This window comes from Cynocephalus volans, chromosome 7, assembly GCF_027409185.1.
Source record: "Cynocephalus volans isolate mCynVol1 chromosome 7, mCynVol1.pri, whole genome shotgun sequence".
Taxonomy (NCBI): domain Eukaryota; kingdom Metazoa; phylum Chordata; class Mammalia; order Dermoptera; family Cynocephalidae; genus Cynocephalus; species Cynocephalus volans.
Genome location: NC_084466.1, coordinates 119,293,886 through 119,314,150, shown reverse-complemented (window position 1 = coordinate 119,314,150; position 20,265 = coordinate 119,293,886). Strand labels below are relative to the sequence as shown.

The window sequence follows — 20,265 nt, the reverse complement described above, 5'->3', positions numbered from 1 at the left end:
GTTAGTTGCAATATATGTCCTTTAGATATACAGACCCATGACACACAGGATAAAGCAGCCTTCAGGAGGAAAAAAACAGCTGACCAAATGTGTATAAGTTTATTAGTACGAAAAAACAATGGAAACTGGACAAGGAAATGTATTCTCGCTGAACAGGTTCCTACTTGAACCAGATTCCAGGATAAGTTCTGTAACTGACATACTAACCGGTTGATGTTAATAAGACCATTGATGTACATGAGCCTCAGTTCTTCAAGGGTTAAATAAGAGGCTTTGTCTAGACTGATGATTCTCAATCCAATGATTCTCAGTTTATTTTTTCAAATAAAGTTTTAATTCACCTGGAAGCATCTGTATACATTTTAGAGAGAATTTCCTCCCCCAAGCTAGGTGTAAGATAATGCATAGCCTGATGTCTCAAAGCATATGGGTATTTTTCAGATTTCTCCCAAGCACATGGGACTTCAGGAGGAGTTGTCCACCAAAGGGAGTTCAGAGGGTTGCAACTGCAGTCTAGCATCCTAACTTAGATGGGCTAAAAAGAACACGGCTCAGCACACATATTATTCTCATAAGGCTGAGCTCTTATCAGCTCAGAGTCTGGTGCCAGCTGGTCTAGGAGAATCTATGAGTAAACTTTACTCTTCTCATATAACTTATTTTTCTTCATTTTCCTGCTGCCTTATGGAAGCCCAAAACTCCTCTGTGTGTGTGCGTGCATGCGTGCGTGCGTGTGTGTGTGTGTAGTGTCACTTCTAAGAGCTATGGCTATTTGTTAATACTAAGACAGAGTCCCAAGCCACTGGCATGAGAGAGAGAGATTTTGAACTGAGCCTCTCCTGCCTGATGGTTAAAGAATGCATTAAAAATAAAAATTCTTCTTTTCTCTTGTTATAAATCTCTTTTTTAGAGAGGTGTTCCAGCTAAGAATTTATGAAGGTTGAGTAAAGAAATTATTTGTGTTTTTCTCCCCTTCAGAAGGATGCTGTCCATTGGCCAAAAAGTGGGAGTTGAGGCGACAGTGCAATGTGCCACCCAACTATTGTGTGATCTTTCCTGTCACACCTTCTTGAAGACACTAATGAGGAAAGATTTGTATGATGGTAGATTTAGATATGTTAACATTTAATATTTCTAAAGACAGGCCTCAGGCCAGCATCCAGGTGCAGGGTCTCTCCTAGGACATCAGAGCTTCACTCTCTTCCCTCTTTCAATCTGTGCACGAGCGCAAGCAGATTTAAACTCTCCACATCAGTTTTATTCTGATCAACTCGCCAGTTAACCAAGTTCTCTAAAGCACTGAGAATTTTTTGTCTAGCATTTGACTGTGGTTCTATGTATAGTGCTTTTAAATAGTAGGTAATTGCATCATTTTCAGATTGCTTGTGACATTGCAGAAAGCAGCCATAACGATAATGGACCTCCTGCAATCGGCTCTTATCACCATCATGTAGGGTGAGTGCTTTCTGGTACGTGTCCTCAACCTTTTGATGTTCACCTTGCTCTCTATACATGTTGGCTAAATCCATATACGCTATTGTAAATGTGGGCTTTTTCTGTATAGCAAGTTCAAAATGATATATGGCTAATCTCATCATTCTGTCTGCATTTTCTTCATCCTCTCTGCTAGGCTGCAACTTTGCAGCTTCCTTCATTTCGATCATTTGTTGTCTGTAGCAACACCCTATCTGGTGATGCAGGAAGACGGAGTCAGGTGTTGCCTGCAAGGCCGTTTTTAAGAGCTGCAGAGCTTTATCCAGAGAGCCTTTTTTTCGGTAAAACTTGGCTGCATATCGAAAGACATAAGTCTGTGAGGACTTGTTGGTCAGAGCTTCCTCAATGTACTTTTCTCCTTCAGCTTCTTGTCCTACTTCCTGAAGCTTCAGTGCAAGGAGAACCTTAATATATGCATCTTCTGGATTTAGCCTGATGGCCTGCCTTAGGGGGTGCAAAGAAAACCCCTCCGTGCGTTTTTTTGCTGCATTAAAGCCATCCAGATGATAGGTGGTAATTGCATACCCGATGCTGAATTCAGCGTTTTCAGGGTCTGCTTCCAGAGCTTTTTCAAAGCAGGCCTTGGCCCGTTCATAATTCTGTCCTCCACACTTCAGCAAGGCCCATCCTTCCTCACAGTCCATCTCAGGACACTCCATTCTATAGCGGAAGGGACTTGCCAACTTCTCACAAGTGCTCTCCACCTTGTCCAGGTATGTCTGGGCTTCTGCCAGTCTTCCCAGGTGGTAGCACACCCAGGCATAGTTGCCCCAGGTCACCAGGCTTCTCATGTCCGATTGGTTGGCATGATCTCGCTGGATTAAGTCTTCGGCTTCTTTCAAGCTCTCCAAGGCTTTCTCATTCTGGCCTTTCAGGTGCTTCACATAGGCCAGCATGTTGTGTATTCCCACATTGTACTTGGTGTCTAGGAACTCAATCTCATCCAAGACCCTGTTTTCTAAATCAGGTATTTCAGAGTTTTCAATTAGAAACTTCCATGTAAAGTGACATCTCAATTGAGCCAGGCTATCCTTGACCTGACGATCTTCAGCATTCTTACTGTAGAAACAAACAAGAAGTTATTTTCATGATTTTCTGATGGAAATGAAATGACATCTAATGAACATATAGGTATAATCATTGTCAAATAAAACAAATCTAGACTTAGCTAAAGAAAGGCTTTATAGAAAAGATTACTGAATAATGTTCACTGCATACAGAGAAATTATTCTTCAGTGTGGAGGAGACAAGGAAAAGTTGAAGGAATTTCATAACATTAGACTTGCCTCTCAAGAAATTTTTAAAAATGTTTTTTCAGGAGACAGGAAAATGATATAGTTCAGAATCTCAGTTCTACTTAAAGAAAGAAAACATGTTCTAGAAGGAATACATGAAAGTAAAATAAAATCCTTTACTCAGATAGCAGTGTTCAGAACAATAATTGCAATAATGTGTATAAAAAGATATCTAAATGGCAAATGAGCATATGAAAACATGCTCAGCATCATACATCACTAGGTGATTGCAAATTAAAACAAGAATGAGACACCACTACACACCTATTAGAATGGCTAAAATCCAAAACACTGACAACACCCAATCCTGGCCAGTATGTGAAGCAACAGGAGCTTTCCTTCAATTGCTGGTGAGAATGCAAAATGGGGGCACATTATAAGAAAAGTGTGCCAGTTTCGTAAAAGCTAAGTGTAGGCTTATCATACAGTTCAGCCATTGTGCTCATAGATGTTTACCCAAATGAGTTGAAAATTTATGCCCACACAAAAACCTGCATTTGAATGTTTTTATAGCAGCTTTATTCATAACTACCAAATTGGGAGAAGCCAATATGTCCTTCAGTGAATGAATGAACTTGTGATACACCCAGTCAATGGAATATTATTTATCAACAAAAAGAAATGAGCAATGATGCCACAAAAAAACTTGGAGTTACCCTAAATGCATAATGCTAAGTGAAAGAAGCCAGTCTGAAAAAGCTACATATTGTATGATTTTAAATATATGACATTCTGGAAAGGGTCAAACTATAGAAACAGTAAAAAGATCAGTAGATGCCAGGGCTTAGGTAAGAGGGAAGGGATGAATAGGGTGAGCACAGGGCATTTTTAGGGCAATTAAACTCTCCTGTATGACACTGTAATGGTGGGTACATGATGTTGTGCATTTGTTAAAAGCCATAGAATTGTACCAAGAATGAACCTTAATGTAAACTATAGACTTTAGTTAGTAACAGTGTGTCAGTATTTGTTCATCAGCTGCAACAAATACAAGGGTACTTCACAAAGTTCATGGAAAAATAGAATTAAAAGAGAATGCAAATCTTTCCATGAACTTTGTAGAGTATCCTTGCTATCACACGAATGCATGATGTTAATAATAGGGGAAACTGTCGAAGAGGTGGGAGTTGGAGGGAGGTATATGGGCATGCTGTATTTTTTTTTCTTTCTGTTTTTTGTTTTTTGTTTTCTTTTTTGTGACCAGTAAGGGGATCGCAACGCTTGGCTTGGTGTTGCCTGCACTGTGCTCAGCCGGTGAGTGCACCGGCCATCCCTATATAGGATCCGAACCCGTGGCGGGAGCGCTGCTGCGCTCCCAGCCCCGCACTCTCCCGAGTGAGCCACAGGGTCGGCCCCACACTGTACTTTTGATGCATTTTTTTTTCTTGTAAACCTAAAATTGCTCTCATAACTAAAGTTTATCAAGGGGGAAAAAAAAAGATGATTGCAATGGGGGGAGGAGGAGAGTTGCAATCTGGAGACTGCTCTGATCATAAGATCTGCAGGCATCTCAAAGATTAGTCAGAAAAAGGCTTTTCTTTTACAGGGAGCAGTAAATAAGCCTAGAAAGGACGGAGTGGGGAAGTGGGGTGAGTGGGTGATGAGATCCAACAGTCGAGCAAGAAGGATCTTTCCTGTGGTCGCCAGTTTTCGAGAGGGATTGTTTGGTGTCCCAGTGCTTGTTTAACCTTAATGACCAGTCAAATTTCAGGGTCCTGTGGGAAGGAGACAAGTTTGGTCAAATTAAATTTACAGGAATTTTGTTTGTTTAATCAATGGGAACAAGCAGCTCAGCTAATGATTTATGAGATATAGATTGGGAACTTGGAGGGTACTATGGATTGAATGTTCCCCAAAAGGTCACGAACTGGAAACTTGACTGCTCCTATTGTAACAGCGTTAGAGGGTGGGAAATCTGATTATTGTATTTGAAAGGTGGGGCCTATCAGAGGTGATTGGATCCTGGGAACTATGCTGTCATGAATGGGTTAATCCATTCATGGAGTAAAGGTTTAATGGGTTGTTGTGGGTATGGACTGGTGGCTTTATAAGGAGAGTACATGAGAGAAATCTTGTCATTCTTACCATGTGATGGCCTGTGTTGCCCCAAGACTGTAGTGAGTCCCCACCCAGAAGATTCACCAGATGTGCCCCTTGGGCTGTGGACTTCCCAACCTCCAAAACCTTAAGAAATATATTTTGTTTCTTTATAAATTTTCAATTTTCAGGTATTCCTTTATAAGATAGAAAATGGACTAATACAGAGTCTGTGTAGACTTGTCATAGGTAAACAAGCGGGCCATCTATGAGTCTTATATATGTCATATGGGAAAGGGTGGTTGTGTTGTCTGTTCAGTTATTATAACAAAATACCATCAACTGGATAGCTTATAAACAAAAGAAATTTATTTTTCAGACTTATGGAGGCTAAGAAGTCCAAGATCAAGGTGCGAGCAGATGCAGTGTCTGGTAAGGGCCTGCTTTCCTGGTTTGTACGTGACATCTTGCTGTGTCCTCACATGGTGAAAAGGCTGAGGGATCTCTCTCTCCTGCCTCTTTTAAAAGGGCACTAATACCATCCATGAGGATCTGCCCTCAGGACCTAATCAACTCCTAATGCCATCACTTTGGGCCTTGGGATTTCAATATATGAATTTTGCGTTGGGGGTTGGGGCAGAAACACTCAGACCATAACAGTAGTACTTTGCAGTAAACCGTTTCCCAGACATACAAGTGTGTGTGTGTGTGTGTGTGTGTGTGTGTGTGTGTGTGTGTGTGTGTGTGTAAGGGGGGGGGAGAAGAGGGTTTCCCATAGCTGTTTTTCAGGAGCATAGGGCTCAGATAAAGTTCAGCATTATGACATCATTCCATATTGTCAGGTTCTTGGTGCTGCCACTGCAGCATCCTGCTTCAGTTACCTCTGGCCTCTCTGGGTTTCATGTGTTCACAGAGACAGGAGAGACCACACTAGGTCATAAAGCCTTAGAAAAAAATTATCAACATCATGATGTCAGCAAATTCATTTTGTCTGGTTTGAATGCCAGCTGAAAGGGATTAAATATGCCTATGACTTAGATTAGTTCAAGAACTTCTCGGTGCTGCATGAAACTTTTCATCCTCACGATGCTGCAATTGCCACAGCAGATCACAGGCATGAAAAACCAATAATGCTATCAAGAGAAATAAACCTGGGGCAAGGAGGAGCCCTCTCTTACCTTTCTCTATGTCTCCAATTTGGTCCGTTGAAATGTGGAAATAACTGCTCATTTCCCCAAGGAGGAAATAGTGATATAAACATTTCTGGTTTTATTCTCCCAATAAAGCAAGAAAGTGGAGTGGAGCAAAGTTACTTTGCTGAATAAAGTCAATATTAGGCACTCTTTTCCCCAAAAAGAACTGTACCTTAGAGTTAGCAACACCCCAAAGGGGAATTAATTAGGAGTTGCTTTTGATCCAACTACTCTTTTACCCTCAAACCTATCCATGGCATATTAGAAGGTGTTATTGGTTGAAATGTGTCAACCAAAAAGATGCTCTGAAGTCCTAATTCCTAGTACCTGTGAATGTGATCATGTTTGGAAATAGGGTCTTTGCAGATATAATCAAGTTAAGATGAGGTCATTGGGTGGGCCCTAATCCAATATGACTGATGTTCCTATGAAAAGAAGAAAAGAGACACAGAGACAGACACACAGGGAAGATGATGTAAAGACACCCAGGGAAAATGTCATGTGAAGACGGAGGCTGAGACTGGCAGCTAAGCAGAGGCCAAGAAGGATTCTACTAAGTCTCAAAGCGTGCATTGCCCTGCTTACAGCTTGATTTCAGACTACTAACTTCCAAAACTGACAGAAAACAAATTCTTGTTGTTTTAAGCCACCCAGTTTGTGGTACTATGTTACGGCAGCTCCAGGAAGTTAATACAGAGGGCAAATATTGAAGTAGGGAAAGATCATTTGATTGACTGCCACAACTTAGAGAATCCCCACTTTTGATTGAAAGTGAACTAATACAATTCTTTTTAAATGATCACTTTCAGCCTCACGAATGTGCCACCTCTAGTTTGTACGGTGCTTGTGCAAATTAGAAAAGCGGGCCCTTCTGTATGAGTATATGTGGTCCTCATCAGGACACTGACCCCAGTAAGCCAAACATGGACTGCAGTTTATTCCCATCCTTTGCCCGTTTGGCCAGTGAATAATCTAAACAGTAATGTTTGGCTGCCTTTACAACAAGCAGGAGAGATTTTCTTTTGTGTTGATCATAGGTACATCCTCCCTGACATGTGCCATCTTTTGCCTTCTAGATTGTGAGCCGTAGGTACACAATGGGGTGAAATGTTATCAAAGAGCCGTCCTTCATCCCTAAATAGGATGCTAAGCACAAAATCCTGCAGGTTCCAATTCCTTTTCAAAACTGAGTAGGGAAAGAGCGGTAAGATAGTTCATTCTTACATTTCTTTCTGATTAGGAAGCAATAGGTTAATGACCCAATTCTGCCACTTACTATCTGTGTGATTTTAAGCAATTAACTCCAATTTCCACATAGTACATTTGCAAAATGACAATAATAATAATAATAGTTATAATAGTTTCTACTTATGGAACTATAGTGAGCATCTGAGGTGATGCGATGAAAGAGCAAGGCAGATTGAGCTAATTACCAAGCAGAACATAGAAAATAGCTGTTGGTGTTAGTGTCGGTATTATCATTGTGTGTGTGTGAGAGAGAGAGATAGAGAGAGAGAGAGAGAGAGAGAGAGAGAGAATCTCAGGCCCTCAGTGGATGGGGCAGAGGAGGACTCCCATCAGCCAGCAGGTGCCAGGTGTTTTCCCAGGTGATTTTCCCTTTGGGCAATTTTTAGCACTGCTGGGAAGGAGCAGCCCAACCTGCCCGTGGTCTTGAGCCTCTGGGAACAGGGGCAGCTTGATGTGGGCTTCAGTCCAGCATTATCTAGACAGCCCCCTCCAGGCCTCCTTGGGTCAGTAGGCTCTGGACACCCGAGCATACCACTGAAAAACCTACTGGGAATACTGGCTTTCAGCACCCTGAGTAGGGCATGGCTTTCTGGCTGACCCCATAAGTAGAGGTAGGATTAACATGATTTCATGGCCAGGAAACTGGTAAATGAAAATTGGAGCCTCCTGGCAATGAATATCTCTCTCCAGTATCCCAAGCTCAAACACTGCCCTGCAGGGCATGCAATGGGAATCCCTGGGACTGTGGCCTAGGCTGCCAGCTCCTCTTCTTCTCACCTTTTGGAGGAGCTAATAGGAAGCAGCCTCCAACCTCCATCATTGCTGCAACCCTCCCCACAGCAGGCAGTTACAGGTGTAGGGTGGAAAAGGCATCCTGCAAATGGGGCCCTCCTTTCAGTTCCCCTCTTCTGTTACTGTATCAGATGGAGAGGCTCTAGCAGGCCAGTATACTTTTGAGGAGAAAGTATTTTCTGCTACTTAACAGCACAAGACAAAGCAGGAAAGAAAGGAATGTATTCCTTTTGGATAAAATGTTTCTTAACCCTGCTTATGTTTCATATTTCCTAACACCTAATTAAGAGAAATCCTATTTTGCACAATAAAACCCCAAACCTGTGATATTTTCAAACAAAAATCAAACATTGCTATCTTTAAAACTATTTTCTTCCACTACCTGCCTTCAAGTGATCCATTTTGGTCTGAATAGATCAAAACTCACTCGCCACCATTATCCTTTCCCACCCGGCTCCTCTCAGACTCCAGGCTGGGTTTGTCTGGTTTGCAATTCTGTGAGCGTCTCCTGTGAGGTGTTCACTGGGTTAGAATTATGACACAGATAAAATGACTTCTGCTGTGAAGACAGCTTTATTTTCCATTTAGATGTAAGCCTCAGTTTACATACAAGAGTTAAAAAGCTTGCATTTCTTAGGAGAGGTCTGCCTGGGAATTTGCCAGGAAACTACTAGAATTACAAAATATGCTAGAAACAAATGTGCAGGAGCACCAAGAGCTTTACTTTGTGGTTTCTGTGAGACACAGTTGCTAAGCAGTGCTTGGATCCAGCTGAGAGGCTCATCCAGGTTAGTCCTGTGTCTTTTTGGTGCTTCTTAGGCAAGTGAGGGGCTTTACATTTAGGGGAGAATTGCCTGGTAATGTTGTTTACACATAGGAGTATGACTGCTGTGGTATAACACAAATATATGTTTATTCTTTGTCCCTGGTTCCTTCGGAATCCAGAATTCACAGATTGTAATTGCCTGAACCTGACTCTAAGCTGAAACCTGGGGCTGTCTGCCATTAGGTTGTTTCAGCCTTAGCTGGAGCTACGCTGAATTGAAAGCAGGCATAGGTTCATTGAACAGAACTCAGATTCTAAAATCTTTGTAAATTTAAATTATCAAAACATCATGGATGTTGACTGGACTGTCTGGGTCACGTGCAAATGCCCACAGGAAAGGGCTTTTCTCTAATTAGACCATCTGAAATCCAGCTGCTAATCAGCTCTGTATTTCTGTTTGTAGAGGAGAAAAAATCTTTTTCCTGTACCCTTCTTAGGATCAATGGCTGGGGCCTGGAAAATTAGACTGGCAAAGACAGATTAACAAGAGAAAAACAAACAGGAGTTTATTAACGTGTGCATCATGCACACATATGGGTGTACTTGGTGATGAGCAACTCAAAGAGGTGGTTAGAACTTGGGCTTGTACAGCATCTTAACAAAATAACAATAAATTTGTAGAGAAGTGACAAGACAAAGGAAAGAGACTTTGAGTTTCTAGGGGTGGCTAATATGTGTAATATTTGGGGAAGTGAATTGTAGATGAGGGCTGGTTAGTATAGCTTTGTTTGTGTAGACTCTTGGCACCGTCTTGTCTTCAGCGATGAGGTTGTTAACCTCTTTCTTGTATGGGAGGTAGGGGCCGGGGACACTTTCACAAAGGAATTTGTTCTGCTTGTAGGCAGATGGTGGCAGGGGTGGGGGGTGGGGCGTAGAGAGCTTGTCCTGTGTCTGCTTTTTCTCAATTTCTCAAAATAAACCTTATGTCAAAGTTGCATATTTTGGGATGGCATACTCTGAACTCATGATACAGAGGCTAACAGCACTCCTGAATTGTGGTCCCTGTGGAAAGTGCTAGTTGGGGGAGGACACATCACAGGGAGTGTGACTCCTCCACCCACTCCTGATAGATTATACTCTCAACATCTCTCAAGGATATCTTGCTGCTATTGATTTGCTGTTTTCTGCTTTCCTAATTAGTTGCAGTTTGCGAATCTGATAGCCTGACTCTACATCCTCATCTTGGTAGGGTAGCGTGATTACTAAATGCAGCTGACCCCAGCAAAGGATCGTTCTTTTCTAAGCTCACTGTACAAATGATCAGGGTGAAAGGGGTGGGGAGTTAGGTAAACCCAGTTTAAAAATTTTTGAAAACGTAAGATTTTGAACCAGCCCAAATGTCCATCATCAGATGAGTGGATACAGGAAATGTGGTACATCTACACAATGGAATACTACTCAGCTATAAAAACGAATGAAATACTGCCATTTGCAACAACATGGATGGACGTTAAGAGAATTATATTAAGTGAAACGAGTCAGGCACAGAAAGAGAAATACCACATGTTCTCACTTATTGGTGGGAGCTAAAAATAAATATATAAATTCACACACATACACACACACACACACAAAAACCGGTGGGGGGAGGGGAAGAAGATATAACAACTACAATTCCTTGAAGTTGATACGACAAGCAAACAGAAAGGACATTGTTGGGAGGGAGGGAGGAGAGGGAGGAGAGGGAGGTTTCGGTAATGGACCACAATAACCAACCACATTGTATATCGACAAAATAAAAATTTAAAGAAAAAAAAAAAAAAAAAGAAAACATAAGATTTTGTCCTGGCCACCCCCTGGACATGATGTCTCATTATCCTTAAGTTGCATAAAAATGTTTTTTCTGTAAAAACTCTTTTGTCCCTCTTGTATATAGGCTTTCCAGCCTGTGTGAGAGTAGGGGAAAATTGAAAAAATGTCAAGTTATGATTGTTGAATGGGACACTCTGATTTTGCAACAGTAAAAAGAAAAATAAAAGCCCAGCCTTTGGGGAGACGGGGGAGGAGGAAGAGTAGGGCATTAATAATCTTTGCTTTTCAGAATTGCTCCTGGAAGCCTTCCCGCCTCTCTGAAGAAAACCTCTTCATGCTGCCTTTCCAAGCATCTACTAGTGCATTGAATTCAGCTTGCTGAGCCTATGAGCATACCAGCTAGCACGGGGTGTAGAGGTGGGACCAGCTCCAGAACTTTTCACCCAGAAAACCTCAGATGTCATCTTCACTCCTGAGGCAGATGGACTGGTGTCAGGGACAAGTAAAAGTATTTGAAACTGACTGTCTTCAAACAGTCCCTCTGAAACCAAAGGCTGGACTGAATTTTTCAGACTGGACTGGAAGCACTAGGGTGAGAGGCCCGACAGTGGATGGCCATACTGGGGAAGGGGCACTGTTAACCTGTGCAATCAGACTAAAGTAAGTCCGGCTTGGGGTGCCTGAACAATTGTAATACTGTTTCTAGGGTGTCATGCATGTCCTCTATGGTTATAATTTTTGTGTGTGTACCTGCCTATCATGACACTGCCTCAGCCCAGGATGGCTTTCAGGTAAGCTTCAACTTCCCGGCCAGAGTTGTGCTGTGCCACCAGGTAAAAAGGTTAATAGAGAAACTTACCCACCCTTCTCTCCCTCACAACACCATTCCAGGTCTTCTGATGCTCCATTTCTTTCCCTCTTCTTTGTCTCCCTTAGGGGCTGGGGAGCCCTCTGGGAGTGGGGCTGCCTGTGCCCTGGACCATTTCCTCACTGCCCTCTTCATGCTCAGGTGTGGAGAGAAACAAGCTGCCTATGCCTGAAGGGGTATTCCTGAGCAGGTTGCCCAGTTGCCGCTCATAACAGGCAGTTGCCTGCAGCAGATCTCCATTCAGCTTGTGATTCAATCCTCGGAGATACCAAGAATTGGATGCATTTTGTGGAAGATTTTCGCTGAGGTTTTGTAATTGGCATTTCATCTCTTCTTTCTCAGTTGGTGTTTTGCTTACAGACAAATCCTCTAAATGATGCTGGGCAGCAGTGTCTTCTGACTTCTCGTGATACTCCTGGAGGTTGCAAGAGCTCTGACGGAGTCGCTGCCTCTCAGTGTCAGGCAGCTCCTTACTGAGTGCTGTCGGACAACGTGCTTGTGCTTCTAGGCACTCAGTGAGATCGGAGTGTGCATTCCCAGGATCCAGTCCCTCCACAATCACTTCATTTGAATGTTCCATAGCATATTTCTCTCTATTTCCAATAGCTTCAGATTCTTCTCTCTTATGTATTTGTTTGTTTTTTGCCTTGCAGAACCACTCGATCTGGTGACAGAGGAAGCTATTGTATGGTACGAACTTCAGTGCCCTGTTTAACAGTTCAATAGCTTTGTCTAGGTCACCTTTTTTTCGGTAAAATTTGGCTGCACTACGAAGGACATCTGTTTGGCAAGGAGCCTTCTCCAGGACCTCTTCAAGCAATTGCTCCGCTTCAGCTTCTTTATTCGTCTTCTGCAGTTTCAGGGCCAAGAGAACCTTGACATATTGGTTATCGGGATCCAGCTCAATGGCTTGCTTCAGAGCATTGACAGGGAATTGTTTCTGTGGATTTTCATCCAGACAATACATCGCAATTGCCAGTCCAGAGGAGAACTCTGGGTTGTTGGGTTTCTCTTCCAGGGCCTTCTGGAAACACACCTTTGCCCTTTCATTTCTTCCACACTTTAGTCGTGTCCACCCTTCCTCACAGTCAAGCTCTGGACACTCGATACTGTAAGGATTTGAAAACTTCTTGCAGGCTTGTTTCACCTTGTCTACATAAATCTGAGCTTCTGAGAGTCGGTCCATGTGATAGTAGACCCAGGCAAAGTTTCCCCAGGTGACCAGACTTCTGATTTCTGGTTGGCCAGTGTGCTCTTGCTGGATTAACTCTTCAGCTTGCTGTAAGCATTCCAGGGCTGCTTCATTGTGGCCTTTGCAGTGCTTTATGTAGGCCAACAAATTGTACATTGTAGCTTTAAACTCAGGGTTTAAAAATTCAATCTGGTTATATACTCTATCTTCTAGATCATGTGAGATACTATCTTCCTTGAATAAATTCCAGGTGAAATGGCATTTCAGCTGTGGAAGGATTTTCTCCAGAGAATTCTTGGTGACCTCACTGTGGAGAAAGTAAAGACGGTCACTGTGATGTGCACCTTCCAAGCATTGCACCCTGTAATGGCTAATTTTATATGTCAATTTGACTGCGCCATGGGATGCCCAGACATCTGGTTAAACATTATTTCTGGGTGTGTATGTGGGGTGTTTCTGGAAGAGATTAGCATTTCAATTGGTAGACTGAGTAGAACTGATTGCTCTCCGAGTGTAGGTGGGCATCATCCAATCTGTTGAGGGCCCGAATAGAACAAAAAGGCAGAGGAAGGGAGCAGTCTCTCTCTGCCTGACTGCTTGAGCTGAAACATCAGTCATCTCCTGCCCTTGGACTGGGACTTGGACCGGAACCTTCATCAACTCCCCTGGTTTTTAGGCTTTCGGACTTGGACTGGAACTATACCACTGACTTTCCTGGGTCTCCAGCTTGCAGACAGCAGATTGTTGAACCTCCCAGCCTCCATAATCACATGAACCAATTCCTCATAATAAATATCTATGTGTATCTATCTGGATCTATCTATCACCTATTGGTTCTGTTTCTCTGACTAATACACACACCTAAGTCTTCCTAGACAGGAGAAGGGGTACTTCCCTTTTGCTTCCTAGATTCCCCTTTCTATAGCTGTGGTCTGTGCAGACACCTACAAAGCATGGACTTATACTGTGTAAGCTGACAAGCAGAAGGTGAGGGAGCATGGAGGAGAGGAGGCAGCTGCAGTGAGAAGAACTCATTCAATTCCCAAGTCAGGTCTCAGTACTCGCACTTTCTGGATAAGGTTTATTTAGCCATCCATGACCCTTTACTGGGCTACCTCTTTTTGCCACTATTAGTTGTTAGGGATACTAAGAAAAGTAAAAGTTATCCCAGCCCTCTCTGCCTTCCAAGAGCTCACAGTCTGGTTAGAAGGAGGATGTAAAGAAATGAAAGCCCAGGCATGTTTGTCAATGTGCTAAGTGACTTAGTACTCTTCCCTTAGTCCTCTCCACCGCACTCACACACAGACCCGAGGGGGCTCAGCTTGAGTCTGATTAAAGAAGTCTCCTCACCACACAGGCCACATACCTAGAGAGAATAACTGTGTCTTAAGACACAAACAAACAAAATTAACAAACTTGTGCTTTGTGGTTGGAAGATACAAAGGGAGATTGCTTGCTTTGTTTAGTTAAATAAGGTGCAACAGTTCTCAAAGTCCACATCTATATTTGCCTGGGGTGTGGGCATGGCATGTTCTCCTGAGTCCGAGTTTGTGCTCCTCCTTTCCTACCGGTAAAGTCCTGGCACCATAGATCGAAAAGAACTTCAAAAAGTCATTAAACCAGTGTTGTCCATATTTTTGGATTTCACAGACCAGCACAATTTCAGAAAAATAGCTATGAACCAAACAGGGCTGCTGACTTATTTGGGAATACAATGACATGGGGAGAAAATCCATCCAAAAATTCACCAACTACTTATTCTTACCAACATTTTATTTTGAAAGGCAGAAAAGAGAAAGAGGAAGCATTTCTATTACTGCTGAAAAAGAAAGATATAATCTCAGAATAAAGGGAAGTTCTTTAAACTAAACACATTTGGCTCTGTGAGGAACCACTGACTTTTATTCGCAATTTCCTTTAGATCAGCACTGGCCCACACACCACTGACGCAACTGCCTTCCTGTATCTCTCTCCAGTAAGGCGGATCTAAACTATTTCTGACCCAATATGATTGCACATGATATGCTTTATAGTGAGAGGCACAGAAGCAACCCAAGGCAGTGAGAGTGAGCAGGGGAAGTAGCCATCCATATCCAGATATCCTCTTTACGTGTGTGTGTGGACCTGTGAGAGAAACCTGAGTATGAAGCTCTCGGGGAAATTCCATCCAAACCACCACTTCATCAGTGCCAGAGCTGGCTGAACTTTGAACAATTTATTCAGGAAGATGGCCAATTATGAATGTGGCTTCATGATTATAAAACCTATTGAAAATCGAAATTCAGGTCCATTGATTTTTCCTAAGCCTTCCTCTTTAGGGTCTCCAATTTGATAAAGTATTTGATACCTGATTTCTCTTTGAAATAAGATTTGAAGCAAAATATTGGACTGGGAGTCCTGAGCTCTGGATAAGAAGAAACATAAACCCCAGAGCCAGAGTTCAGGAGGTTTGCATTAAAATACTATTGCCCTTCTAAAAGCAAATATTCCATTTGCCAAGGTTTCCTCACTTGTTAATTTATCTCATATGTGTTTTTGAAAGTTGCTCTAAATACTCTTTATATGTATAAATAAACTAGTTAACAATAATTAAACTCAGATATTTAAAGAGAATACAAGTAGTCAGGCAGGATGATGGCTGCAGCAGCCTGACAAAGAGAATGTCTAGGTTCAGGTGAAACATGAGGAGGAGAATGCCGGGATATGATCTACCTGGATATTCAGCACCTAGAAGGCCCTGGGGGAGGTGGGATTCAGCCATGAGATCTTGCTGAACAAAGCAGTTAAAGCTAACACTGCTAGTCCTTAGGAAATTCCCAGAATCAACCTACTTACTGTCTCTTCTTCTCCTGCTCACCTACTGGGCTCATGACAGCCTATTGGTGCTGCACACAAATGCCGGGTAGATGTCACATCTCCTTGCAGGGCCTAGTCAAAGCCATTACTACAGCAGAATCTTGAAATTTTCAGAAAGATGCCCTGTTGAAATGGTAAGAGTGGGGGTTTCTAAGGAAACCTCTGAGGCAACTTGCACCACAGATGCACCAGTTATGCTCCAGCTGGCTGCATGAAGGGACCAGCAGACCTCATGCCCAGTCAGTAAATCAGAAAAGACATCATCTAAGGAGCCCATCACTTCAAGACATGAGCTAAGGAACTCTCCAGAGCAGTGCTTCTCAAACTCTAATATGCCAAACGACCTGGGGTCTTATCAAAATTTAGATGTGGATTAAGAGGTCTGGGATGCTGCCTTTCTAACGAGCTCCCAGGAGATGTTGCACTCAACCACACTGTGAGTAGCGGGGCTCTAGGAAGACTTCACTTTTTGGCAATGATTTCCAATCTCCAGTTTCCTATTCCTGAAATAACTCTTAAACAAGCCTTGCTTTAGGTCAGCATCCTTCCCACCTCTCCTACCCCCACTCACTTCAGACTTCCTCTGCTCCCATTTGCACACATACAATGTAGGAAGCATTAGATGCACTTAAGGAAGAGGGAATTTGAAGGAAGACATCACTTCTTATATTATGTCAGCAGGTCTCAAACTTTAGTGTGCATATGAAGTATCTGTAGTCCTTTTTAAATATGTAACTTTTTTTCCTGGGCCTTATTTCTGATATGCTCAATCAGGATTTCAGAATGCAGGGCTCGGTAACTTGCATTCAGGTTGACTGTGATACGGGGCATCTGCAGAACTCAGTTTGAGAGACTAGCACTTTCTCTCTGTTCACAGTCCACATGGGAAAGGTAGCAGGTAAGTAAGAAGATGTCTCAGGAGGACACATTCCCCAATTCTGAAAAAACAAACTTCAAGGTAAAAGTAACCTCAACATGAATTGGAAATTTGCAGTGCTGAATTCATCATTGGCACATTTGCTAAGTTTTTAAAATAACCACAACCACTACAACAAAATCCACAAACGCCTGATTTAGTCTTTTCAAATATAGAATACAAGAGAGGGATCAGGACCTCCAGTAAATTTCCTACACGCCCAGACTTCATTGACCAGGTTTTGCCTGGAAGGATCTGAGCATGCGCTCCCCCTAGGCTCTCTCAATAAGCCCCTGTCCCTTCCCAGCTCCCCTGTGTCTCTAGGCTGCCTGACTCTAAATCAGAAAGAGCCACAGAAATAAAAATGCATGAATTGGAAAGACAGATATATGACCGAATTAGATAAATGCATAGTTAATCTCTAAGCAAATACCGGAACAGCCTAATTCAGGAAGTTGTATGTCAGAACAAGAGTTGGGAGACATTTTCCATTTCTTATGAGAGGAGCAGGGACTGTTTCCTCATGATAGCTCTTTCCCTGCAATTCTGAAAAGCCGGGGTCCAGGCTGATTTTATTTTCAGTTTGTTGATCCCAAACAAATGCTGAAGAGGTTTACACCCAGGGAGCTAACGCTTGGGTTTGTGCTTTTGTGAAAGAGAAAAGGAAAACGAAACAGATGCAATGCTGCCCAGATTCCTGTTGAGGAGAAACTGAAACTGAATGGGTGGGAGCTGAGCTCACTCTTGCTGGGAATACTACTCCAGACGTATTCTGATTCTGTGGTTTGAGAGACTGTAAAAAGGCACAGATTACAGGGGTCCAGTGAAATTGGGGTGGGCTCAGAAATCTGCATTTTGACAAACGAACTGATAATTCAGTGGCAGGAGAGCCTGTACCACAGTTTGAGAAGTGCTGTTCTAGATGTATTTTAAAAAGCAGTTTCCCCATTTACTTGTGGAAGATACCGTAGTGAGTCAAACAATAAATTAGACAATCTACAGTGCAGGAGGAAAACCACAGTACACCTGGATTTTGGTGATTTCTTTGACCAGCTCTGGGATATTTCTTGAGTTGCTAAGCTTCATTTCCTCACCCTTAAAATGCCCTGGGATGAATTTCCTTTTTCCCTCCATCCAAATTATAGGAAACTATGCCCTGAGAAGATCCACTTTCACCTTTGTCTAAGATGTGGCTTGGGGCACTCTAAGGGATGGGTCACTATCAGAGAGTGGTGCTTGCACTCCAGATAGGGAGCCTGAGAGTCTGGTCTTGCCAGTCCCTGACCCTCTCTTTAAAGTAAGCATAGCTGAAAACGTTAAGGTCATTCACCTTTTGGCTTTTGTGCACAGAGTGAGAATATGCTCAGGGATAGAGTCTGGTGCTTCTATTAATGACGCTGCGCTGACACCTGCTCTGTATGCAATGTCTTGGGCAAATGTGCACTTCTGAGTCCCATTTTACTCATCTAGAAAATAAGGCTAAAAACAGAAATAATAGCTCTTATTTCTTAGCACTATTGGAAAGGTGATAGGAGATAACGCATGAAAAACACGTAGCAGAGTGCACTACCAACTACTGATCACACAGAAACTCTTACCACCATGACTGTTGGTACATCAGTGGTATACTTTTAAGTGGATTTGTGAGTATGTGAAGCAGGCAACAGAGTTCCTTGGTGGATGGGGCAGAGGAGAATGCTCATCAGCTGGCAAATGCCAGATGTTTCTCCAGGTGATTTCCATCTGTGGCAATTTTTGGCAATGCTGGGGAGGAGTAGCCCAATGTGCCTCTGTCCCTACAGCCTCTGAGAATAGGGACACCTTGATATGGGCTTCAGTCCACCAAAGTCCAGAGAGACCCCCTCAGAGCTACTCAGGTCAGTGGCTCTCAACACACCCAAACACAGGACACTGCAAAGCCTCTTGGGCAGGCTGGCTACCAAGACACTGGGAAGGCCTGGCTTTCTTGTCAACCCCACTATGCAGACACCATTAATGTTACTCTTGAACAGGAGCCCATTATACAAGGCAACCTGAGGCACTTGGCAGTGAAGACCTCTTACTCATCTCATTTCCAAATATGACCTTGCAGAGCATGTACAAGTCTTTGGGGCTGAGAGTAGGGCAGTCAGTTTCCCTTTCTTCCCTCCCTGAGTGCTCAATAGGATCCTCCCTTCCAGGCAATCAACCCCTCAATCCTTCCCCATAGGTGTTTGGTGGAAAAGGCATCTTTTTCTCTTAGTTCTCTCTGAGGCTCTATCCAACGTCTGAACTGTAGCAGGTCTGTATGCATTTTTTAAAATCAAGTTTTCTGAGATTATATTTTACACACAATAAAAAACACCCACTTTAGGTGTATAGTTTGATGAGTTTTGACAAATGTTTATACTATATAACCACCACTACTATCTCCTTATAGACTATTTCTGTCATCCCCAAAGATTCCTTTGTGTGCTTTCCTACTTGGTCCCCAGCATTTTCAGGCAATTATTGCTTTCCATCATTAGAGATTAGACCAGTATAGATCAGAGATTAGGTCATTATGTTTTTGAGAAATTATTTTTTACTGCTCACCAGCATTTACCACAGCAATACAAATAAACTTTTAAGCTTTGCATTTTGTTTTCATGTAAGAAATGAAAAAAAAAAAAAAATGACCATCAATAAGAATTGTTTCTTCCATTTTCCACCTTGAAGTGAATAAATGTTTTAGGGCAAAATTTCCCTCTACATGAGTTGGGTTTGCAGTACTGCTTCCATCTTTCACAATATCCACTGAAAAGAAATACTTCCTTTCAAAATCACAAGAAAAAAAAAGCCTTTGACTTAGTCCTTTCAGATAAAACAACAGCAGAAGAGCCTGCAAAGAGTAATTCTGGGCTGGCCCATTAGCTCAGTTGGTTAGAGTGAGGTGCTAACACCAAGGTCCCGGTTGAATCCCTGTACTGGCCAGCCATCAAAACAAACAAAGAAGTAATTCCCTTAGGTTTAACTTTGAATCAGAAAACATTGTGTCTGAGTGGCTCTCACCACTCCTGCCAAGCCTCCCTCTTATCCCAGCTCCACCAAATGAATAGTTCTAGAAACTTAGGAAGCCTGAGTGTGTATACCAGTAAAAGCCACATAAATAACCACAACTAAACAACAATAAACAACTAAACCAAAAATAAACAACTGATAAAGGGCTAAAATGACGAAGGCACGTTAATTTCATAAACAACAGAACAATTTAGGAACTTGCCAGCACAGGAAGCAGCTCAGCTTAGGCTGTGCACTCCGGCACGGAGTGGTTATGCATTTTTATTTCACTAACCTCATGACTGCAAGCTGCTTCTCTGCTGTTCCGAAAAGCTGAGGAGCCGGATGATTTGCTCTTCCGAAATCGTCCTGGTCTGCCTCACGTAAGTGCTGAAGGAACTATATAAGAGGGAAAGGTGGGGTAATGCATCCATCAGCAGATGCATTCTCCTTTTATGAAAGGGAAGAGGAAAGTGAAACTGATTTCAAATCGTCAAGAGGGAGAAAACGAAACCGAGTTCAAAGCCATGACTCCGAAACTGCAGTTGGAGAGAATGTGAAATCTAACCACCCATCGGCGGTGGGGGGCGGGATTCTGATGTGGTTTCTGGGAACACAGGATGTGAAAGACTGTTTCAAAATATTTTGTAAAAAAAAAAAAAAAATAGCAGTATCGTCCACTTATTTTACTTGTGGGAGACAATTTGCATCAGAGACCCGCATTTAATTCTCTTTGTTCACTCTACTAGCTTTAAAATCACTGAGCCTGAATTTCCTT

General features: G+C 42.6%; 1 protein-coding gene across 1 annotated transcript; it reads right to left on the bottom strand.

Annotated features, from left to right (window-relative positions):
* Positions 1–77: 77 nt before the first annotated feature.
* Positions 78–20,009, bottom strand: LOC134382159 (interferon-induced protein with tetratricopeptide repeats 1-like). Its single transcript, XM_063102463.1, has 2 exons — positions 19,783–20,009; positions 78–2,553 (listed from the first exon to the last, which is right to left on the bottom strand). Exons 1-2 carry the CDS (start codon positions 19,785–19,787, stop codon positions 1,194–1,196), a joined length of 1,365 nt encoding a protein of 454 aa, XP_062958533.1. The 5' UTR covers positions 19,788–20,009; the 3' UTR covers positions 78–1,193.
* Between the last annotated feature and the right edge of the window lie 256 nt (positions 20,010–20,265).